Here is a 26,493-nt window from a genome sequence, read left to right as displayed (position 1 = left end):
ACCTCATAAGGGTTGTAACACCTTAATTCACCCATTTTCACCCCAAGATAAAGCCAAACACGATTATACCAAGACGATCGAGTGAACGACAGTAAATTGAACGAATGAATAGAATGAATGGAGTGAGAGGTGAATGGATACGGTGTCAGGTAAAATGGCGCAATGCGGGTCGTTTTGTCGTCATGGAGGCTTTTTTGAAGGTTTTTCGTAATGGTTTGAATGAAGGAAAATATTTTGTTTTAAAAGTTCCTGTTAGTTCCTATGGGAGCTGTTTATGTTGACTTTGAAAAAATATATGATCCCAAAAGTTGATATAACTTGTCTCAAATTTAGCAGAAATATTCTGTGAGCAGTATAAAAAGTATAAATGTTTCATTCAAGTTATGGTAATCTATTCCGAACGGTGTGCAGTAACTGACTTTAAAATTTCGGCCAATTTGCAATTTTCTTTACAGCCAGTTAGCAGTTTATAGCTAGCGTTCAACTTCATTAATATTTTTGCTAAACAATATAACTGAACATTGATAACTTACTGGAATAAACCATTGGAATTACTAAGCATTGATTGTTCAGATGTGTTTTACAGCGTGTATCGGACCGTGAAACTACCAATCACAGCGCTCGATATCTTTACTCCGCGTAAGTGGAAAAAGTGCAATTGGTCTATTCGCTGTCCTGTATACTCTGCCGAACTCCGCTTCAGCAGAAAAGCATTTTATGTCATAACTATACACACAAGCACACACATAAAAATATGCAGTCAACAGCGTATGCGATTGCTGACTAGTCGTGACCCCCTGGTCTTTTTTTTAAATGTAGATTATTCTTAACAGAAGACCGGAGTTTGGCATGATTGATGACATCTTCTATAATAGGCTCGCCCCTTATTATATAGGACTAACATGATGAACAATGACGAAACATCTTTGTGTATGCAAAGTCTGTATAGACGTGATAATTAATCTGCATTATGTTTGTTACAGGCGAGCGCCTTATCCAGTTCGCATCAGAGAACCTGGTGACAGAGATCCTGATCCACCCACAGATGAACACGCTGATGCAGTGCATGCGCAACTTGCTCAGCTCATTCACGAGGCACAGGCACCTCGTGCACGCCGGATATACATTCGCCGGAAACGGCTCATGGATTATGCAAGTAAGTAACTAAGAAATTTTGAAAACTGTGTGGTGAAGTATAACCAAATGACTAATCTATGAAAAATTTATAATAATTATTAGGGTTGAGAACTAAAAATACTTTACGACGATGAAGCCATTTTTTCAATTTAATTACGTCAGTTGGTGCTACAATAAAGACATAAGAAAATAAAGCTTCAGTAGCAGGAATATTAAGGATATAGACGAGTAGTTAAGAAGAAGTTTGTACATTGATTGAACAGTATATATTATACTCCATTCTTTATAGTATGTTGCAAATACAAGGAGCATATAGAAGGTGAATTTAAAAAGATAAAATACTTTTGAAGAAAGTTAAATCTTAACAAAAGTTGAATACCTACAAGCCCTAGTACATCAGCTGACTCTTCAAAATGACACAAGACATAAAATTTACCTAGATCCTGAAACTTAACATCTTCAGTTACAGTAGGTACTTTAATTTACGAGCAGGAGGTCAAACCGCAAGTACCTCCAATTAGAACTTCAGCCAATCTGGGACTGTTACCTGACCTCTAAGATTGTAGGAAAGTTTGTCACTTCAGTTGTAACTCAACACATTTTATAGTATTCAGGAGTTTGTGACAAAACCCTGAAATTAAAAGACTGAAATGGAAAAATTTAGTATTTACCACTCCTTACTTTACCTTCACGATATTTAATGACCTATCATTCGTATTATTCAGCGCCGTTTTCAACAATGTAATGCAGATATTAGTTTAGGAATTGATCTATAGTTATCCAATATTATAGTAATAATATTATGAAAGTTAAAAAAATCTTCGATGTTTTTTCAATAGAAGACAGACAAAACTAATATTTTTTGTTTTGTTAAAAGCAAAATAAAGTACCTATATGTTGCCTAATTTGAAATTTCAGCATAAATTGTCCTAATACATAACAATTTCCACAACACTCATATTTCAAAACAGACGTCCTTAAACCTCAAAATAAACTATTCCATAAATATTTAAGTTATCCTTGACTCAGCTTCGTCACCAGCTATCAACAGAAAGGCAATTTCCCACCAATTCGGCGACCGAGTAGCTATCGAATTTTGTCTGAAAAACTGGACAGTAGCGATATATTCGAGATTTTACCATTTAAAATGTAATGTAAAAATAGTTCGCGTTGTCGCGTTTCATACAATAAGCCACACAATTTGTCTATAGTGACTAGTAGTAAAAAATCGTCCTACAGAAGGAAAATTACTAACTCTTATTGACTATCGACAACCAAATAGCCGAAAAGATATTTTTAATTAAACCACAAGACCAAATTTTTATGTTGAACGCGCATTATTCCATAGTAGCTAATCTAACAAATCACGGCTAAGCTTGGAATCGAAACGGCGGCCATATTGTTACAAATTAAGGTTCATTTATCAAGGGAATACGACATCGAAATAGAATTCGCTGTTCCCATTACACATGTTTCAATTCAACGAACTGAATTACCAAATGTGGGTGAATTAGTATCTGGTAAAAGGTTTTGTATACGATTTAATTTGAGGAATAAAATTACTGTAATTTAGCTAGCTAATAAATATTTGAATGAAGGATATTTTAGCCGAATATTGAAATGTAAATATACATTTAAAACGTTTTTGAAAAACTTCAGGTAGGCAGCTTTTTCTTTGGAATATTGTAGTTACATATCAAGATCTTTTATGGAAAAGAATATGTTATATATATGTTATACATATAGAAATATGTTATACTTCATGTCAAAAGCGATACCAAGTTATCTTGCCTACACATCAAAATATAAGTTTGTTAAACACTCAGTACATTTTAATAAATAAATGCGTACATAAAGGACATTTTCCACGTGGTTTCAAAATAAAATCGTTGCAAAAGTATCATTTATTCCAAACAACAAATTGTCCACGGATATTTTCACGCTTTCTACAAAAGTAATCTTCAACCGAAATATAATATTTTGTGAGAATCGTTGCCAAAACGATAACCAATTCTTAGACCTTTGGCTACAACAACAATTTGTTGGCGAAGAAATTCAATATCCCTCTTATTTGAAGTCTCGGGTTCCATAATTGGAGAAAGTTTTTGTTTATGTTTCAGGCGAGATGTTACGAATAAAAACAGAAAATTTTACCAATCAAAAATCGAAAGTATACCCTGTTATTTTAATTAAATATTTCAAATTGAAAGTTGATGCAAACTTATTAGAAAGTATAAATCACTTGACTGGAAGTATTTTTCTGGCATTTTATTTTTTACGAAATCAGATCTAATATTTTGTTGTATAATAATAAAACACATTTTGTATACACTTAAAAGTCATTTATGTGGGGACCAAATATGCTATAAGTGCTGGTCGATCTATAAAATATTTCATGAAGGCAATTCAAAAAACCATACTGGTTTGAAATCACCTCTCCGTATAAAACCTAAATGACTTGATAGAATATTTCTTGAAAACTTTTCTATTCATTGACAAAACCAACTTATTTAGTTAATTATCAAAACCAATCATTCCACCCCAAGTTTTAAAACTGTCAGGAACAAAACTCAAAATTCTAAACCGAACCATTCGATTGCACCCCCAAAAACCGATTAAAATTTCGAACAGAAAAACAAAAGGTTGTCCAATAAAACTGTAGCCTGAAACTCAATTTTCAGTTTTCAGGAACACTGTTATAAATGAACGAGAACGATTTTCTTGTTGTTTTATAAATTCTTGTATAGATGTTTCCTCTTCCGATAGTTGTCGGAAATTAACGCTGGGAATGTAGAACAGTTTTCTTTGAAAGTGTTGTTGTATCAAACAACTGGGACGTGAGATCCGCATCTTTAGTTTAAACGGGAATGGAATAAAATTTAACGATGAAATGAAACGATAATGATCGTAATGTGTTTTGTTTTTCCTACTTCTACTTATTGAGGATATGATTTCACTAGTACCTGCAACGCTATTGAAGAACATCTTTTTCGGTCTTGTAACACTTTTTATCAAAATAAAAATAAACTATAAAACTTTATAGTGAAATTACAAACCTGATCACAAAATCGAAATGAATAATGATAAAACGTTTAACATTATAACACACATTGCGAATATCAAACAAAACAAACCTATGAAAATATATCATTTAAAGTACAAAAATAATCCCACAAACAATTTTATATACATTCCAAAATTTAATTTCACATATTTTATCTCCAAACCAAAACTATATTTTAAAGTCCACTGCTCAAATGCAAACATAATTCAATTCAATAACGTCGTTAAACAAATCACGGCAAAATGGCCGCTGAATATTGACATTCAACATTTTAATTAACGCTAACTAATGAAGCCGAAGACTGGAAAAGGCTTCGTATAAAAATGATGGGATTATGCCATTGTTTGAAAGAGTAATCCGTTTGGGTCAACGGATTATGAGAGCGGTGCTGAAGATTTGCTGAATTAAAATTGTGATTTAGTCGCAGTGAATTTGATGTAGGTATTTGAATGTTTCCAAGTAACTTAAGGTTATAGTTAATTAGGTAGTTCTTAACGGCTAATACATCTTGTAGATGTAGCTAGACGATTATATTAAAAGTATAGACACTAGAAGAAGGAATTGGCCATTTCTTTTCAAAAAGTCTCATGACTTAGCAATATTATAATGCGACCGGTCTTTATGCGATTGAAAATTTAAGGATACCTTATTTGCTACTCAACGTTTTAACTGTCTTTTAATAAATTTAGACAAAAAATTAAGATTTTATTTAAATACCAAGCGTTAAGTTAAGGATAGTCTCTGTAAAGTAAACTTTCTATGAATCCTATGTCTTCTTTAAGTGTACGTGTTATCCGCCCACAGTATGACATCATGATCTCTAAAGTAATTCTACAGACGCAATTTGGTAATTAGAGTGTTAACCATTTTCTTTCTCCTCCAGGATGGGACATTCTCCCTCGCTGATTTTACCGACGCTTATCAAGAGAACGAAGTTCAGCGCGTGATCCGCGCCTATGAGAACTCGATCTCCATCGACGTACACTGCTCCACCAGCGGTGGGGGCGAGTGGGCCAAGCTGCCCGACATGCCCTTCGTTAAATACTGCAAGATTAGGGTCAACCCTACTGATATATTGGACTCTGGCTCTCAAGCCATCAAGGATTTTATCGGTAAGTACTTTTTTCTTAATTTTTCAATAACAGTTGTAACACTGTTATAAATTTATGTTGATGAAGAGAAGAATAACATTACAAAGAAATCAATACTGTGAAGATTTTCTCTTGGAATGAATAGTACCAAATATCGTTGTTCTGTCTGTTTACTGAGTCAATAAAAATACATTATCTAAATTGGTACTTAAACTTAACTTAATAATAGATAAGGGTCGGTACTATTAAAGAGTAAAAGTTGGACATATAATAGCTAACTACATAGTAACTACAGCTGGACATAGTTTCATCAAAGTTTCAATATTACGCAAATATTCCTACCATCAGATAAAACTAGAACTCAGATCACAATGTCAAGTGTTTTTTTTTTTGAGCTTAATATACATCCATAAATCCTCCCCTTCTTTCGATACGAGTAGGCAGAGACCAGAAACTAGAGAACTTAACAAAAACTATCTATACCGATACCTAACCCAGCTTGATCCCAATAACCAAGTTTGTATCTAATTGATTGATGTAACGTCTGTGTATCCATCTTGGAAAGCCGTCGCCACAGCACGGATAGTGTCGTACAGATATTGATTGCTTCTCCCGTTAGTTTGATAGATTACCTTTGCTCTATCAGATCTCGAACCGAGATCAAATTTTCGACTTCTTCAATATTCATCAAGGTGTCTCTTCACGTTTATTTTTATAAGCCTTGCCTTTGTTCCAACTATGTTGGAGTCGGTTTCCAGTTTCACCAGATGCATCTGAATACCAGTATTGAACATGTAGCGACTGCTTATTGGACCTCCACATCCCAGTTACCTGTGTCATAACATGATACTCTTCAATTGACTGGTTGTCAGATTTTTAAAGTTGACTAGACTGTCCAAGATCTTTGATAAGGAAAGCCGTAAGACTATCTTTGAAAATAGTCCCGGAAAACCGGAACCAATTTAACGTGCCTTTCGAAACTCGATATGTGCAATATGGTCACCCATCCTCTGACCAACCTCGACAACTGTAGCTTAACCTACCATGAGTCACGAGCTCTTCTGGTTTTATATTAATTATGATATGGCAATGTGCAAACAAAGCATTCTTTCGTGCGTAGTTTCAAATTGATCATGTGTGGTTAGATTACAATATGGCTGATTCAAACTGTTTACAAATCTCGGTTTGTCGTTAACGAGAGTAGTCATTAGTGTTTCAATCATTTTAATTGGAATGTGCATTTGAGCAATGATTGAATATTATTTTAATAAGCCTTATTTATTGTCCGTGCTCTATTTATATTAATTATATTAAAAGCAATTAATTAATTCGTTTTGGCATTTTATATTAATGCATATTAAATTTTTCCTATACAGATGTGTTGATTTTTGTAGGTAACGTACTCAAAAACAAAACCACGCATTTTGGTAAAATTTGAGACACATGTATGGTTCATAACCTGTATTCACACAAAATAGTAATAAAATAGAACCCATTAATGTCCTACTACTGGGTTAGGGTCTGCTCCTGGGACGAGAGAGGGGTTAGGCTTCGATTCCTTCACACAGCATGCCTCTTTATCCCAAAAAATATTTCTACGCGTCAGAAATTGAGGCTTGAAGTTATGAAATCAACAACCTAAGCTAAAATCCAGAACATTCTCAGCATTGGAAACTAGGAAACCCAATCCATTTAGTTAATTACTAACAGTTTGGAAGTATCAACTAGTTTCTCCCAGCAGTCGTAGTTCTAACCAGTAGTTTGTTTCACGCCGTTCACAGTACTAACGATGTTGCTTGTGCCAAGTACTGTGCCCATGAAATACTGAGGTGGAGGACTGTCCTTAAACCTGGATTAATACTGAATAGTTTGAGTATGAATAGAGTTTGAAATGCTAATAATTTGTGACGGGGTAGTAAGTTTGGTTGAGGTGTGAATCGAAATTAATGGAAGATGGTTATAGTTGCACTGACCTTCATATTTGATCTGAACTGACTTGATTTATTGTAAACTAGGTTATGTTCATTTTACTTATTTTGATTGACTTAGTTTTCTATAAAAAGACAAGTGATGAAAAACTTAAAAGTTTTAGCTGATTTGATGTTAAAGTCTCACCATTTTAGTTAAAATTAAATCACAAATAAGTAAACTAAGAAACATTATATTTGTAAAACTTGTGTTTGTAGTTGTAGAAAAAAAACAGTATTTCAGTACAAATATAGTATTATTATCTAGAACAAAAAAAAAACAAGAATAGCGTCAAATATTTTTCAAAGATCTGACCTGAATGACAAGTTATTTTATAATGTTTTAGGTTTATAGCAAAAACATAATATCATTATTTTGCATAACACATAGAACAACATACAATTTGAAATAAATTAACAATCTTAATATTCCCACAACTAAACAGATTATATCACCATTATAAATTAACTAAATACATTAAATATATTTCTAAACCGTCAATAATGAATGTCTGAGCGTTAATTTTGACTCTCACCTTCAACTCTTGTTAATCTCTCGTTAATAATTAATCAAGGTTTAACAGTAAGCTAAATACAGATTCCATTGATTTCGGCGTGAACGTGGCTGCTCTGAAATGTAATTGAATTTCGTATTCAAATTTAAACGTTAATTTTACTTTGATTTTGAATGTGTGAATAGGTTTGGTTAAAATTCGAGAGTAATTTTGTGGGTTATAAATTTTGATTGAATAATTATGGTGGTTAATTGATTTTGGTCTTATTAGGTATTTATTAGGTACAAATAAGTTTGATACAATCGACACGTAAGTTTTTCATTTCAAACTTGTGTTTGGTTTTATTGATATCTATCTTTAATAACTAATTTTTTTCCCCTTACTTTAGGTTATTTAACTATTACCAAAACATACATTTTTTAATAAACAGTCAACCTTACTTTTCTTGTGATCGAAATTTAGGGATAGAATTCGTAAAATAAACATTAATATAGGTTGATCATACATTTTTATAGCCAAGAAAAGAAATCTTTATCCTCTTAGTTACAATTCTATTGTCACCCTACTCCATACATCGTAGCTACAATACGCCGAGTGACAAGCGGTATGTCAACTGAAAGCAAATCAGCGTAGCGCTCGTAGACAGTGCTACGAAAGCTACGCTAACCGAGTTACGGCGTAGCTGTCGTCGTAGCGGTTTAGTGTTGTATTGCTATGTGTTTAGCTGTAGGAGTTATGGAGTTTGTTAGTGAACTGTGTTCTTGGAAAGGAATAGGCTAGAATCTAGTTTGTTTATAGAAACTAATATGGTATTTAGATTGGAGATTTTTAAGATAAATAGCCCAGGATAGGAAGTTTTAGAGGAAAGTGATATAGATTTTTCTAACAGTGCACAGTGGGGCAATAACCAATCCGGGTAAAATAAAAACTAGGGCACCTCAAATCTTTAGATACATACTTCTTATTTTTCATTGTTTTATATTTAGTTGAAAAAATAATTATTTATTAAAACAATAAAAGAAATTATAAGGAAGGTTTCCTTGAAATCTTAAAATTCTTTGCGTTTGAAGTTTAGTTATAAACAAAACATTATAATAATTATAACCCTACATAATTCCTGAGGTAGCCAAAATAATAATAGCTTTCAAGTTTATTACAAAAACTTTACTTATAACGTTTAATTTTTTATAACCCAACGAAGTAGGTTGGCGTGTTTTCAGACTATTATGTACCAGTTTAAAGACCTAAATTGTAGGCCTTCACTACTAGAACTAGAATTATTAAGCACCAAGTTTTACAGCTCAATTATATTGTTTTAAAAGTAGAGACTTTCTGTTTAATACCTGAGAACTAATTTTTATATTTATACCTAATGTTTTTTTACATATTATGTTATTGAAATATTAAGGTTTACGGTGCCCTATTTCTTACCCGACGTTTCGGCCGAGCTACACCGGTGGTAGTCACGGACAGGCTGATTTCTTTTGCTTACTGACAAAATAAAGCCCAAAAGATTTTTCTATATCTATAATAATAAATACCATTGAAAAACTCACATACTAAGCAGAGCTTAAGTACAATGATAACCAGATAACTAATAAACATACTTATATACTTCTAAATACAATTCTAATGTCACCTTACTAAATATATCGTATGACATATTAAACAGTACTTATCTAAAAATAAAAAATAAATAAATATTGTGGGACTGAAAAACATACTTATATACTTCTAAATACGTACTTATATAGACAATTTAACATCCAGGCTCAGAACAAACACTCGTGCTCATCACACAAATATTTGTCCCGAGTGGGATTCGAACCCATACATACCTATACTTATATTACAGTTATTTGTCGCTCTACTAACACTCGATTTCGATTAAACCGTGTTAATTAATTGTGTTTAGTTTTGATTATGAACATCGCAATACAATATCTCAGTAATTATTACCTTAGCAATTGAATTTTGGTAAAACAGTAATTAGTAATTAATTTGTATGTGTATAGGAAATAGCGTTGAATACACAAGACACATATGAATTACTAGCTGACCCGCGCAACTTCGCTTGCGTCACCTAAGAGAATGGGTCAAAATTTTCCCCGCTTTTGTAACATTTTTCGTTGCTACTCCGCTCCTAATGACCGTAGCGTGATGTTATATAGCCTATAGCCTTCCTCGATAAATGAGCTATCTAACACTGAAAGAATTTTACAAATCGGACCCGTAGTTCCTGAGATTAGCGCGTTCAAACAAACAAACAAACAAACAAACAAACAATCAAACAAACTCTTCAGCTTTATTATATTAGTATAGATAATAGCAATTTGTGCTTATCCCTGAATTAAATTACTTGTTGACGGAGAAAAATAATAAGACCATATAAGAGCATATAGTACAAAAGTAATGATGACGATACTAATAATACCAATAAAAAAAGTAACTCATAACCTGTCCCACTACTGCAACGGGCTCCTCCCGAAATGAAGGAGAGGTCAAGCCTTGAGTTACAACTACATATATAGCTTATTATAATGTTTTAGTGATAAATTACACTTTGGATAGTTATCATATGTATTTTCATAATAGATTCTATTGTACACCTGATAGTTTTGAAATATTAACAAAACCATTCTCAAACTCATTAAACTGTAACAGACGCAATAATTAAATAGCTATTGTCTAGCCTTTTATTTTCAAACCACTGAAATGACTAAAGAGACGAATGAACATTTAACTAAATCAATCACTATTTATCAAAGTGACTGCCAAAACAATATTCTACATGCAATATAATATGCATCGTTAGTCACAGTAGTGGAATGGGTACACATGAAACCGCAGCAGGAAATAGTTGTCCATTCCACATATACCAGCCATATCCGTGCGTTGTATTCAACTATAACCGCAGGATACTGACATATTGAAACTGAATTGAATAGTGGAACTATGTTTAATGAAACATGTCATAATGTGTGACTTGTTATAGTTATAGGTATGTGAATGAAGCGAAATAAGTGGAGATAGTAGAAATTGTGTTCTTTGGTGACTACCTAGTGTTTATGAAAAACCGTGTTTTTTATTTTTATGTTTGTATGAATAGTGATATGTTTGTTGATTTTAACCATAACTTAAAGACATCATTATATCCGCATAGAATAAACAGTCATATAAAAAGGGCTTTTTTACCTAAAGATTTCACTAGTAACAAAATACGCTACTCATACAATTCTGTATCCCTTTAAGAGCAACTTTGAAATAATATTACTATGCTTGAATATCAAACAGCCTCAATGACTCGGCAATTCACCATTTTATGCCTAAAAAGCAGTCTGAAAATCTCATAACATACCTCAATTAGCCAAAAAAGTACAAAAAGCAACCAACTAAAGCGAGCAAAACACAGACATTAAGCAAATATGTGTTTAAAACCAAACTGTACCAACTTTTACATTTTTTGACTGTTTCAAAAACACAAACATTTTCTGTTTCAAAAGTCCCTTTATGAGTTGTCACATGTCTGTTGTACGTTAAACAAATATTGTAGGGAGTTAATATGACGTTCGCGAGTTGCAAATTGTTCGTAACACTGAAGTTTGGCCGCGGTGTGTGTGGTGTGATTTGAAGCAAAAAAGCGGAGGCAATAGCGAGTACGCCTTAACGAAATATAAAAAAAAAACATATTGAGAATGTATTGTTAATACTATCAATATTAAATATTGAGCATATTAGATAAGACTGTTGGAACTTTATATTTTGTAAACTCAAAATCAAAGCTTTAAGGACACATAACGAAATGCAGACAATTACTATAACACTAGTTTGGAAAAGGACGTAAAACCATGAGAAAAACTATAAAAAAGCCAATACAATAAGATATTTCTTTGGGTATCGAGATAAATTGGGGAGAACTAAACTCCACAGCGGGTAAAAGTAGGCTAATTATAAAGATTTAACAACAATATTGAAGAAACGAATTATCAATATCAATCATTTGAATAAAAAACCACCATTTCCTCTTAAATTACACACGAAAATTCCCCGCTACCGCTCCCAACTGAAGCTCCAACATTAATGAACGTGGAATAATTCCCGTGCGTCGAAACTTTCTGTAGTACCTCGTGACGGGTATTAAACAGTAATAAACCTTCATTGTGAACATGCACTGCTTCTATACTGTTTGATTCAGTTCCAACACAAACTTAAGTACTGAACCACAGAATTTAGGCACTGGTTGTACTTGAATATTAAATTTAGGTATTCGTCATGTTGTTTAGCTTTTCACAATTTAACATTTATGTGTTGAAATGTGGAGTCTACATATACGAATACAATACGCTTTCCAGTCGACGATAATTATTTTCAAACTTTGCTTGTGAATTTGAAATAACTAAAAATTAAACAAGTATAAACTTTTAACGTTTTATAACTTTTAATCTGTAACCCGTTTCATCTTTAAAACCTACAACATGTTATTTTTAGCAAAAACCAGCATGTTTTATAACATTTTAATCAGAAAATACCTAAATGGTATTTTTTATTTGCACTTCGTACATATTTTGATACCTAGCGTATTAAATTGCAGGTTTAAACAGTTTAAGTAAACTCAACATTTACTATATTAAATTCTAATTGCCAATATCAATCAATAACCCAGTATTCCATCACAACAAACTTTACCTGCATGTAGAACAAATTACCTGTACTAACTAACCACTCATGTACTACCTGTACTCAGTTTGAACAACTCGTTATAACTTCAAATTGCTTCTATATCGGTTAGCGTTTAAAGTTTTATTCAATAACCTCTGAACGTGGTATTACGGCACGTGGTAATGCAGTTTTCAATATATAAAGTAGTAGCTAAGCAATCTGTGGGTTAAGCAACCTTCATCGCGGTCATTCCATCGGTGACCGTTCAGGGAATTTGAACTTGGCGTCTCCGTGCTTTGAAGAGCATGTTAATTTTGGTCCCGGTGGTTGTCTATTAAGATAACAGTCGTTCTTTCTAGCTGAGTTGCAGTTTTCGGCGTTCTTGTTCCTAAAGTCCGAACAAAATAAAATGGGCTCATTTTCTCAGGCATCTGTTGTTAGTCATATAAATTTAATAATAATCTCTATCAAAGAAACTTAATTTAACAAAATAGATACAGCCTGCAGTAAAAAGGCAAAGGAAAGATAGATTTTTGAATTAATAATATTAGTATGGATAGATAGAAGTTATTTATACCTATCCAATGTATGGATATCTTTTAGCAATAACTCAAAAAGTTTATAAATCTATAATTTCAATAATGATTTCAACATAGTAACCAAGACTATCACTGTAATGTCTTGGAGATAATATCAGCAATCGTAAAAATAATAATATCCCTCGTTGCGCAAGAATCCATTATCTTAAAATTGCCGTTTGAGAGAGAAAAAATTACAAGTCGTAAAAAACAGGACTTCTCATAATATCGGGGAAAATTATGTTCTAGAGCAGCGATGTCCAAACTTTTTACTTCTGACCCCAAGACCTTTCACCTTATTAATGTTTGTAAAAACATCTTCAATGTTTAATTTATTTTTCCTTGTAAATTCCACCTTTATCTGTTTATATTATGGTTAGGTAGAACCATGATAATTTGTTGGAATGTGAAAGATTATATATTTATTGTAAGATTGATTCTTATAAGAATAACATAAGCTTATTAGTACCACAGTACAGTAGCATTATCTTAAAATTACTAACTTTTATACCAAACATTTTTAAAGTTATGTGTTTGAAAAATCTCACTTGCTTTAACGTTGAAGGGAAACACCTCATAGAAATCATTAAGAGTTTTTTAACATAAAGATAAGCAAAGTATCTAAATCATCCTTGGTCAGCGCCCTTATCATTACGACAGTCTAACAGTGAAAACCTTGTGAGCTTGTAGCTATGCTTTCAGTTAGTTGGGTCTTTAGTTGCCCACACATAAGATTGAGAAGCACTGTCCCAGAATTCTGTTACGTAAAGGAAAATTACATTAAAAGCACTCCACTAACAAGGGACACTTAAGTGTCTCTGTAGATAATGTCTTAGGCACTAATTATGTGTAGTACTTCTCTAGGGTATAGAGTTTTATAGTTCGTAAACATAACTGGTTTAGTGGATAGTGTTTATAGAACTTTTAAAAATACCAGCTGACCTACGCGTCCGTCACGGGTTACCTAACTTTGTGAAATAAATTTTACTATCTACTTCATTACATTTCCCATATAAAATAAATAAAGCAAACGTTTTTTTAAAATCGGTTGAGGCAGTTCGAAGCAAAAAAATATCGATCACTGTGGCACAAGAGTTTGTGTTAAAGTGTTTTAGGAAGTTAAGTTTAGTATTCGGTGAAAATCATGTAACCATCTCAATTTTTGGTCTCTTTTACAGTATTTAATCTTGCAAGCTACTTGGTTACGACTTACGGACTTGTTAAAACAACTCTTTTTTCAGAGTTAGACACATTTGTGTGTAATATTTTAAAGAGCAACACAAAATTCAAATACACTTTCGGTTAGGTACTCTACATAATCAGTTTTCAGACACAAACATGTTCTATCAGACCTTTACCATCGTGTCAAAGCTCTCCCAAATTAATTTACAAAGGCCGCACCTTGTCCAAACATTCTTCCGAGACATTGTCCACCAAATATCTGAACCTTGGACCAAACATAATACCCTAACATTATGACTGTATTGGTCATCCAGGAATTTCCAATAAGCACATGCCTTTACTATGAGTACAATAGCTTGGTCTGGGACAAAATTGTATTGTTTATATACGCTTTGATCCGGGGTAAATTAAAAGCCTTATCTTGGAACAAAATTATATCGGTTTTAATTTTGTAGGAATTTATACGTACAATATATAAAATTGAGTTTTTTGTATGGACATGTAAACAACTCATATAAAGTTGTTTATTGACAGCTTTCAATTAACCAAAGTTTGATTAAGTTACATTTTACGTACAAATGGCGTAATATTACTAATATTATACAGAAACGAAAACTTATCTTTGTAACATTTAATTTATAATATGAATTCCCGATTTTGGACACAATAAAGGTTCAAAAGAGCGTAATCCGCTCCACATTACATGTCACATTTCACCGTAAAAATAAAATTAAAAGTTAAGTGGATTCTTCCAAATATAGACAGATGGTCCGATGGTACGAAAACTGTCTTAAACAACAAACCTGCTATTCGAAACCTTCCATTAATCTACCATCTACTGCTAACATGTCCCATCTAACAGGAACATGCTCTACCAATCCACTCAGACCTTACGGAAAATAATTAGCCACATCCTTCAAATTAACACGGCCAACCGAACCGTGGCAACAACTGACATGCCAATCAATAATCAACTCTATCACATGTAGCACAAGATTGAAATTCCTTTGAAGCGTGTACTACTATATAAAGTATGTGATTTGAAACTGTATATTCTAAGTGTTAAGGTAGAAATTGCTTTGATGCATTTGACAGGTGTGCAAGTTTATTAGGGCGGATATAGCTAGGTCATTGATTAGGTCAGATGTTCTCGTCTTGCGAGGATCTAGGTCGTCTTGTTTCCCTTGAAGTATATGTTTTAGAGGGGTTTTTAAGTATGTTTGAGAAAACGGCAATGGATTGAAACTCTTTTTTATATTCTACTTGGTTCTTACAAACCACTAATATGAAGGAGTATTCGTAGTCGTATTGGAGTTAATAATGGCTTTCTTTTCATTCATTATATTATCAATTTGGTAGCTTAAAGAATATCATAAGTACATGAAAGTAATTTATACGAAAATTTAAAATGTGAAAGTTTGTCTTTCTGTCTGTGTTGTGTATGTTTTCTTCGCTAAACAGCTATTTTGACCAAACTTGTGAAAGTTGTTGAATAAACCATGGCTACAATTTTACGTAAAAATCATAAACTTAGAAATCGTCTAGCAAAGCCTAAAAAACAGCCCCATATTTCAACAGGCTCTAAAACCTTTCAACAGCACTATAACTGCCATTCAAAAGCTTGGTATAAATGCTTTTCATTGCATTGTGCTTACCAGTTGAATACTAAGCTTAGTTGAATCTCCTCGAACCGGCCGGCGTTCACAGGGTTAAGCTCTTTTGTTCCCCCGTGATAAATGGAAACAATATACGTATTATTGTTTCAATTCATAAAAGGTTTTTGTTTACGGTTGAATAAAAATGTGGGGAAATTAATGAAATTAAAATTGTAGGTGTTTTTTTCTCGTTTTTAACTAGTGAGTGTACATAGAGTCAGTGCTTTTTGCTATTGCTATTTCACTGCTGGGAAAGTGTCTCTTCCTAAAATAAGGATGAGTTAGACCTTCACTGCTGCGTAAAGATCTCCTTCCAAAATGAAAAATAGACCTTAAGGCCACAACCTTTGCCATATACAGGTTGGGTTAATATACGCGCCCTCAAGAACTATTCCCCAAAATATTTCAACTCACGGAAAAGTGCAGAGCAAAAGCTATTTAATAATATATTACTGTCCCCATGCTGGGCAAGGGTCTCCTCTCCGACTGAGAAAGTTATGCCTGAGATGCAGTAACTAATATATTAATAAACATATAAGGAAACGTCATAGTCTTGTACATCTGCGTGGGAAATGATTAGACTCATTAATCACTTACGGAAATCGCTCACACTTGAACAAAATATAGTTTCATGATACTATTTATTTAGTTCTCTTTCTCAGAGTCAAAAGGTCATAACAGCCATTTAAAACTACAATATTTTCCAAGAAAGATACACAAATTATCTTCAAGTTAATTAGAGAAAAACCTCATTACAACTTTTACAGTTTGTGTGAAGTTTTCACATAAACTCGATAAAAACCGACCCATTTAATTAAGTTTCACTCGAGTTATATTCGAAATTACTGCGCTTTTCCTACTAGAGAGATGTTTTTAATTCCTCAGCTGTTAGTTTTTAAGCTTTTGCAGCAAAATTAACTAGGTTTTGCGAGTTTTTAACTGTTTGCTGAAAGCTGGAAGCCGTTTTTAGTATTTTTTATGTTAGAATATTTTAAAGCATACACAATTATGAAGATTTAGTGCAATTACGTGCATACTCTTCTCAAATAGCTTTTGAATATTAAGGATTGCAAAATATACACATAAAACAGACTTTATTTTCAAGAAAATGTTACGTTTTTAGCAAGAGTAAAAATATTTTTAAATTCCAAAAGCAAGCAATTTAGAATTGAGATACTTACAAAAATACTACAAGTTATTTGGCTACGACATTTTAGTTCTATTAACCACGTTCTTTCTTTGTGGGTACTAAGTGATCATATATGGCTGTACTAAGTGATCATGAATGTGAATACCTATACGGAACAAGATCAACTTATTAGTAGCGGCTTTTAATAAAAAGAACAGTAAAAAAGACCACTCACATGAAATAACTAGACATTACTACCAACAGTTTCTAACCTATCTTCTACTTCCACAGCTTACCTGGACCCATACGTGGTACCAGCCAGCCTGGACCAGCTGCTGGTCTCCAGCGACGTGGTCGGCAACATTCGCTTCAGCCACCCAACTCTGTACGTGTTCCCCGGAGGACAGGGCGATGCAGCCCTCTTCGGAATCAATGGATTTAATATGCTAGGTAAGTTTTTTATGACTCTGGGTTCACCTTTGAGATGGAGATAGAAAATTTGAAGGTGTTTGAAGGGTTTGGAACGAATTGATGGTATTTTCCACTTGTTTTCGCATATCTGCTCGATTAAGGAATCTTCTTGACTTTTCCAGTTAAGATTAAAGGGCTGTCTTGACAATTCGTGTATGAAAAATTGTGGTTGGGATTCATAACCTCTTAATAATCAAATTATGCCTTTACTGATCGGCATCGAGCATAACGATTAAGTGAACACCAACCAATCAAAACCTTAAAAATATGAAAAACTCCCTTTAATGTTTAAACAGAAAAATGTTGAAATATCTTTTGATTCAAGAAATTTTCCGCAAAATACAGTTTCATTTTTCAAGACTAAATTTCAAATGTCATGTGGTAAGTAGATTTAAACCCTGCAAGACAACCAGACAAGTAACATTAACAGTTCGCGATTTATTACCCGAGAGAGGTCAGAGAAAACACGACTGTCCTATTTACCACATAAGGCAGTCGCCCCGGGGCCTGCGGAGGTTTTTTCGTGAAGCTTTCTGGCTCCAAGCCAACACTCATCTCCACATTGGCAAGATTACACAACGCTGGATGCTGAACATTTCACAATTTAGTTTTACGGTCCTACTGTTTGAGCTTTCTTTGAAATTGAAGGTACGAGTGAAACTGTGTTTTGAAGTTGTAGGTTTAAAGAAACTGTATTTTAGTAGAAAAGACCGAGGTTGTACTAGCGTATAAGTTCCGGTTCCTTAGCTAGAAGTCAAGTTAGCGCCCGACTGACTATTAATATTGGTGATTTGCGTACAAGGAAGCCCGATGAAAAGAGGTTCGAAAAAAATAATAAACAAAGAAAACCGAAAAGAACTAATAATATCATTGATCTCTCGTTTATACGTCATAGCAGAAATCTTCTCGTAAAATGACAGTATTTATTTCTATAAACATCAAACCTAACTTTTATCCCATATCGCTAATTAAATATCTTAGCAAATAGCTGGGCCACAGTTTGCTTATTTCGAATATAAACTTAAAAGCTAGTACATAATAAAAGCTGTAAAAACGAAGCCAGGATTATAGACTTTTAAAACAACACTTAGAACAACCTAGACTTAAATGAAAGACTAAGCTTATAAACCATTTCAGTACAGTATAAGCATTCAACTCTGTGGTTTTTGTTCGTAATGTGTCGTTAAAAAGTTCACCCAGGCTTCCTAGGTTTAGCCAAATCTTGCTTTCTGGTAAAGCTGGCTTAGTCAGGCTGGACTATTAAAGACTTTAGCTTATGAGTACTGTATTAACAGAAATACTACAAAGCGTTTAATGATAGAGTAAAGTTCATCTTGGGGAATAAAAGGGTAGTTTTAAATTTTTATTTTTTCTACTACGCCTGAATTCCTACAAATTTTGTTGCCAATATTAGAATTCTTGGACTCAATTAGCATTTATATTCACTGCCAAAAGAATACAGAAACAGATATTCCTAAGATTTTTGAATTTTGTAGTTCTGAAAACCTATTTCTATGACGTGAAAATTTGCCTGACAAATAAGCAAATAGATAAAAAATAAGTTTAAAATTCTTCGTAAAACTTTCAACTCCTTGCAGTCCAAGTGCAACAACTTCTTAATACCTCTTTAAAGAATCAACCAACAAAGTCTTAACAACAAATTTTCAAAGCATTTAGCACCCAATTGACACCCAATCGAGTTCAAAAAGACAAACCTTGACATGTTAACAAAAGAACACTTACAACTTGGTGGCGTGCCAAGGAATTGCTTGTCTTCTCACAAAGTCTTTCTCGATGATGGCCTGTCAAACTCACAATGTGAAATTGTTCGAGACGTTTTGAAATATAAGTAATTGTTTCTTGAAAGAGTTTATTGGAGTTTTGAGTTGCATGACACTGGTTGAAAGTTTGACTTATTTGTGTATTGTTAGTTTATTGAGTTGAGATTGCCTTTATTGATATTGATGGGTTCAAAGAGTTAGGTATTTTAGTGCATCTTTTGAATTGGATGAATTTTAATTTGGATACTAAATTGTGCTTTTATATTTGTCTTTTGTGCCGTGGTCAACGTGGTTAACACGTCTATCTTCCTCGTCGTCAATCCTTTAGTGAGAAATAAGAAAAAGAGAAAAACTGTCAAAAAATTAACTTATCCGTAATTATTGTTAGCTAATGGTTTAAACAATAAATCTTAAAACAAAAAATGTGGCAAGGAAATATAAAAAAAGATAATAGATCTTTTGTTATTTATTTTTATGATCATCAATAAAACAATAAATAAGCTACTCTAGAATAGTGAAACAATAGGAGTACGGTCTAACAATAACTCAGTAACTAGAGCTTAGAAACATTCTCTCTAGAAGCGTATTCTGACAGACATTGAGACAACTACAAACAAGACGTGCCATTAACCGTCGCCGTGTGACGTCAGAGAGTGTCGTGTTACTGACTATACAAGTAAAGACTAAGTAGCATCTGACAGCTGTTGTGCTGGGGTTGTTAGCTTAGTAACTAAGTGGAGAGACCTTGTTGTATACATTTTATAGCAGATGATAGCTGAAGAATATTGTAAGTTTAAATTAAAGGCATAGGTTTCGAAAAATCTCTTTGTATACGAGATTTTTAGCAAAGACTAACCCATTTGTGCACAAACTTGCATCTCTCTTTTACTTTCAAAGGGGTTGATTTTTTAAATAGCAGTCTATGCACTGTCTTCATGTTAAACAGGAATTAAGGGTGAAGGTCACCACGATGTTTTCGTTACTTACGGGTGGACAAAACAAATATAGATATGAGGAAGAGCTTAGGCTTTGATTCCACCACGTTGGCCAAGTACATAAGTGCCCACGACAAAAGATTAGTACTTAGTTCAGAAGACGTATTTAAAAAACAACCCTAGTTTTAAACTACCATTGAGACATTGTTGCCCATATCTTGCTATTTTATTGTTTTTATCACACCAGAGTGCTGGAATTCCTCCAATAATTACGACTCCACACGTTAAGCTTTTTCCGATGGAGAAATATTGGTTCTGGCTTACGTCGGGGCCGACTCGTTGTAAACCGGTCACGTACTACTGTTCTTTTGTTTTTCATTGTAAATACGAGCGTGTCCCCCTTTTTTAAGCCCTCCCTTTAGATGAAAAAGTTCCATTTGATAGGTTTATTTTTATCTTTAGAAGGTGGAATTAATGATAGAATTTATTTGCTGATCTATTGGCTATTAGTATAATGTGGTTTGATGGTTATTTCTTAATGAAACTCAAACCTTCTAATCAACTTATTTGACTTAATTATAGTATATAAAGAACCTTGAATTAACTAGCAAGATAGCATTTAATATTAAAGTTACAAGTCACTGGGCCCAAGAGAAAATTCTTGACTAATCAATACAAAGAAATACGTAAAAAAGAGTCTTTAGAACATTTTTGTAGGTAACCCCAAAAAATATTAAAACTTCAAGAAAAACTGTAAAACGATAATCGAAATATAATCCGAAGCTTATCCGAAAACCCGTTTATAAAGATAAATCTTTATTTAAAACCTATAAGCCGGTTTAAACCTTTTCCACAGGGGAAATATTGACAGGGGAAAGACAAACACAGAGATAAAATCACGCGATAGGCACTTGATTGAAAAATAAATTGAAGTGGATTCGGTTTCGATGCACATTTTGTTTACACTGACGCTTGTGGGCAAATATTGGCACTAGAAATAGTGTAAATTGTTTTGCTGGTATTTTTGCGATAAATAATGTAACTTAGTTTGTTTTTGGGTTTCCGTGTATAATGTGTTATAAAATATGGGAATTAACGCGAACCGGAATTTTACTTTAAAATGCATATTCCGTATTTATGTTTACTTTCAAAATCGGTCATCAATATTTTGGCTTCTATTCTTTGATATGTCTAAATCTTATTTTCTTGCAAAAAAATTGTTAGGAAAAGTTGTTTTGTAAAAATAGCACAACTGCTAAGCATTATTTCAGTAATTTCAACTATCAGGCTATCAAGGTTTATGAAAACATTTTGATTTAAGACAGACATCAACTGGAGTCTTAGTCACGTCCGAAGAAGGAACATAGGGTTCTTCTTCCTTTGGACCCGGAACTCTAAAAACTAAAGTTATTTTCTGTATTTTTCTCTCTAAAAGATAAATCAACTAGCATTCACCGTATTTAACGCAAAAACCTAATTTAAACAAAAATCCCAATTAAATGTACTGCAGTGCACAATAAACAACCACCCGATCCGCCTTTTGGCACTCAATTAAAAGCATTTTACTTTAAAGCGACACATTTAAAATGAGCTCGAGTTTATTCGGTCAAAAGCCATTTCACTGAACGTATTGACTCGAGAAGATAATTAAAAGTTATACGGTTCATGCATTTTTTAATGAGGCCTGAATACATAGTTACTCGTTTTTTTTTAATTTAAACAGGCCGTCAGTTTTATGGAGAGTCTTGATGCTTACGCGGGTGCTATGTGCATATTAAAAGTAGAATTAGGACGACACACACTTGCAAGCTAATTTTGCCTGCTGGCTGTCCGTAGGTTGCCTATGGCTACGGTTAGTTTTTTGGACATACACCTGAATTTTAAATAAAAATTACACAGTTCATGACCGTTTATGAAACTTTCGGACTATATGAATATATAATAGTTAAAGCTTTGATTTTGGTGGTATTTCTTAAGTATCCGTTATTTGTATATTAGTAAAGTCCTTATTCCGGGAGCCAGTAATTTAAAACATACTCAATTTCGTTTTAAAATGCTTGTGGTTGGGCTCTCGATATTTACTTTTCAAAAGCCAAGCTCGAGACGAAGCCACGCGAGTTAGCTAGCTAATAAATTAGTACACTTGTTTTATACAAAGTTTGATTGACATTGAGCCATGAAATGTATACTAATACTATTTCATATATTTACTTGAAACTAGGCAGAACAATATTAGGCTGTAGACTGTAATCCATCACGGATTATCGTCTAATCTAGGTGTCGGAATTTGGAAACAGTAATTAGTTTAGTGCTGTTTCTAACCGCAGGTAACATTATATTATTATACGTACATAACATCATGCCTATTATACCCGTAGGTGAAGGCAGAGGTGTATGAAAAACAAACACATTGCGTCATTAACAATCGTCTTATCTAATAGGGGGTGATACTGAACTCCAGGATATCGAGAAACGTTCTAATATAGATTAGATATAATATGTAGATTAGAACAGACTAATAGTACTTTACCCGACCTGGGAAGCGAATCTGAAACCTGTCGTGTCGGCATATAATTACTACCAACCGCGCCACAGAGGCAGTCAAGTAGTATTACAATGTATCGATTTAATGTTTTTAGAATCCTAAAGTATACTTCGATAACATTAACGTATTATTCCCTTCACCTCCACTTGTAGTAGAAGTGATATAGCTTCTACTACAGTATTCAGTTGAAGCCTTCAGCAAACAAGCAAACAAACAAACATGACATTTAACTCAATACACACGAAGCCAGCTTCAAATTGATTTACGTTTCAATCGGTAGGCTACATTTGAATACGTGTTTGCTTTTAACGTTTGCAAATGTACTGCAACTACAATGTTTGTTTCAAATGTGTTCCGTTTTCCATAGAAATTATTATGTCCGAGGCTTTTTTTAGAATTGTTCAGGAACCAACATGTAATATTTAGTATATCGTCTGCATGAAAAATATTTAAGGGGGTAATGAGAATCGAGAAGTAAGCCTAATTTTATCTAAATCCGTTTAGTATTTTTGAAGTCATAGGAACAAACATGTATCCAAGCATTTAAATGTAGAAAGTTTGCATTTAAATTTAAATTATTGTGAGTAAGATTATTTAAAATTAGGGCAAGGTCGTGGATTATATCTCAAGGACTACTATTTTACCAAAAAATAGCGAATGGGCACGTGGGCTTCCTAATTTTTTTTTAAAACTTCGATCATATAAATTACATTTTGCGCAATCAAGAGCAATACGAAAAGCCCTTCTATAACGTTAAATCAATACAAATGCACGCCAGCTTACCTGTTAGAAGAACATTAGCGAAATGTGAAACAATAGCGCAGAACGCAATACCTATTACGATGATTCATTGAAACGGAAATTCGAGTTCGATTTTGCAGTACTAAATCTTATAAGAATGAATAAACAGCGGAATTACATAGCTATGGAAAATATTGCATTTCTTTGTAAAAATTGTATTTAATGCAACAATTAAATTGGATAGTTTTTTGGTACAATGTTTTCAAGTGACTATAATTATCAATTCTATTAAAAAAATTGGTTTTAAACATGGTTTTATGAAAGGACTTTGACAACACATTATAGATTATTATTTGTTTGCGTTGAACTACGCCTCGGGAATTCCGATTGTAATTAGATGTTGAGAACTCCAATTTACTTATACTTATTTTTTATATTCAATTTATACACTGATTCGAACGCCACATACGATTCCTACAAACGTTAAGTGTTTTATAAAATATGTCCACCTTCATCATAGGTCTGTCACCATCAGTTCTCCCATTCTTTAACTTTTTTCCAAACTTAACCCATTACTTGTTGTATTCCAGTCGACGGCGGTTTCTCCCGCAAGGCTTGCTGGTGGGACTTCGCCCGCCACTTGGACAGACTGGACGCGGTGCTGTTCACCAGGTTGAACAACTGCTCCGTGTCTGGCATGGCGTCAGTGCTGCGCAGGAAGGCCGGCGCCACTGTTTACCCACAGATTGGACATTTCTTCTGTAATTTGGAGGTGAGTTTTTGAAGATATTCTTATTGACATAATTATGATCCGGCCGAAACATAGGGAAGATATACTCTATAATACAAATTGAGAAATCCAGTTAGAATTTAAAATGAGAAATACTACTTGGTATATAATATATTATTTATTACTTATTAGATTATTTCCGAAGTCAACTGCTTTTACCTTGATTTTTTTGAGATTTTAAATAGTAGGTAATCCTATTCAAGGAAAAGCGACAGAACGGTAAATTCATTTTTCTTGAAAAAAGAATCTAATATGTCGTCTTTTCAAAAACAAAACAATAGAATAAATGATCCCATTCCACTGCTGGGCAAGAGTCTGCTCGCTTGAGTCCAATGATATTTGTGCGATCCACGAATAATTGTTTCGGGTCCGGTTGTATTTCGTGTTAGTTATTTGTAAAAAAAAGATCCTTTAAAAAAATGTTGTCATCATCAGCCTAGCATTTCTTCCGACTATATAGGCTAAAATATTAGTAGCAAGAGTATGTAAACCGTAGCAGAATCTTCAAAGAATGTCATGATTCCAGTCCCAAGTACAGAGGTAATGAATGACAGGTGGCGGCGCCTCACAGACGCCTCTCTCAAGGCTGACACCCAACACTTCGGAAACACTTCAATGAACATTGCTTACTGGTTGTAACAGACAGTAATATCTAGTAGAATAGACTACTCAATTAATTGAATAATTTTCTACACTCTACACTGTAGTATCAAGAATTTGGCAGTTATTAACTTAAAAAAAAAAAAAGTTCCTTTGTAATACGCCAGAGGCGCTGGTCACTGATTTCACATTGATTATTTTGGTCGCTACTGGTTGTATTGTATATCCTTCTACTGTTTAAAATTTTAGCTTTGGTCTTTTGAATTCCAATAAAACGACGTGGAAAGTGAGATATCATACAAACTGCACTTATATCTAGGTAAAATATGTAGGTAAAATTATATCATCTTTGACTATCATAATTACATTTCTGATTTGGGTCTTTTGAATTCCAATAAGACCGCGAAAATACTGAATTACCAGACAAATTGCACTTATGCCTCTTTAAAATATTTTGGTAAAATTATCTATGATTGTCAAAAGTGTTAAGAAAAGATTAGGATCCTTGTAACGGTAAATCATGTCCGAAAGTTTAACTATAACCAGTAACTTTATTAGAAAATTAAGAGTAATTATTAAGTCTACATCTTATTAATTAAAATGAACATAACTTGACTGCATCTAAATTCATTGAAGCGTGCGATATCAGCTTCCATTCAGTTATGTTTAGCATTGCACCGTGTGTGTCGCATTGAGTGCTACTTGTGAACCAAAACTAAATTATATACTGTTTATACAGTGCTAGTGAATAAATAAATATACTAATATGTAATAATTTGAGTGTTGTGTAAGGTAATTTTTCTTTGTGGTGATTTTTTTTAGTATAAGTTATTTCATACCGAGGGATATCGTGTTCGAAGAGTAAGTGGGTTGTGGAAGATAGGATAGTCAGTTGCTGCATGTAAAATACTGGTATTCAGCTGCATCTAGTGAGACTGGAAGCCGACTTCAACATAATAATATATGGAAAAAAGGCTAGGTTGATACTTAACTCTATTGAATTCATCTTGCAAACTGAGCGTAGATCTGGGTGATTTTACGAATGCATGTATTAGTGATAGAATTGGGATAAATAAGTAAACTCTTCGTTCACAGGTCGCTGTTTTGAATCGAACTTTCGGCGTTGAACTTCTTTTAAGCGCATAGCTAAGACTTAGTTTTGACCAAATACCAAACAAAAAATTTATGCAATTTTTTGAACTGCCTCTGGGCTGCCTTTGTTAGTGTATCCTACTGCTAATCGTGAGGACTCGAGTTTTTCTAATTTATATTGGAAATATTTCTCAATAGTATCCAGGAGCTTGGCAACGTGGCCGGTATATGACAATAGGCTCCCCCTATTGTAAATTTATAGCGTAACGTGGTGGTATACACCCCTCTGCACTACACGGGTATAACAACTGGCATGATATTGAATATATGCTAATATTATAAATTCCGTGATTCCAGGAGCGCCGCGCTCTCGCGAGCCCAGACGGCGACAAAGACGCGGACCCGCTGCTGGTGTCCCTGATCCAGGAGGGCTCTGATATGATGGCTGACTTGCGCCACATCAACCTCAAGCCTCAACACTGCTATCGAAGCCCTGAACCCATCAACTTGTATCACAAAGTTGGACATGGTATGTTTTGAACAATTTTACAACTATATCCT

At 33.6% G+C, this 26,493-nt stretch overlaps 1 protein-coding gene across 1 annotated transcript in view; it reads left to right on the top strand.

Moving 5' to 3' along the window:
* LOC142979051 (uncharacterized) overlaps positions 1-26,493 on the top strand; it is a 194,740-nt gene that overhangs the window by 127,488 nt on the left and 40,759 nt on the right. Inside the window, 5 exon segments of the mRNA XM_076123812.1 lie at positions 984-1,156; positions 5,085-5,313; positions 17,269-17,427; positions 24,041-24,222; positions 26,290-26,461. Coding sequence (XP_075979927.1) covers positions 984-1,156; positions 5,085-5,313; positions 17,269-17,427; positions 24,041-24,222; positions 26,290-26,461 — 915 coding nt within the window.

The sequence above is a fragment of the Anticarsia gemmatalis genome, chromosome 15 (genome assembly GCF_050436995.1).
Source record: "Anticarsia gemmatalis isolate Benzon Research Colony breed Stoneville strain chromosome 15, ilAntGemm2 primary, whole genome shotgun sequence".
Lineage (NCBI taxonomy): Eukaryota > Metazoa > Arthropoda > Insecta > Lepidoptera > Erebidae > Anticarsia > Anticarsia gemmatalis.
Note: the sequence above shows the minus strand (reverse complement) of the source record. Positions and strands in the feature narration are given on the sequence as shown.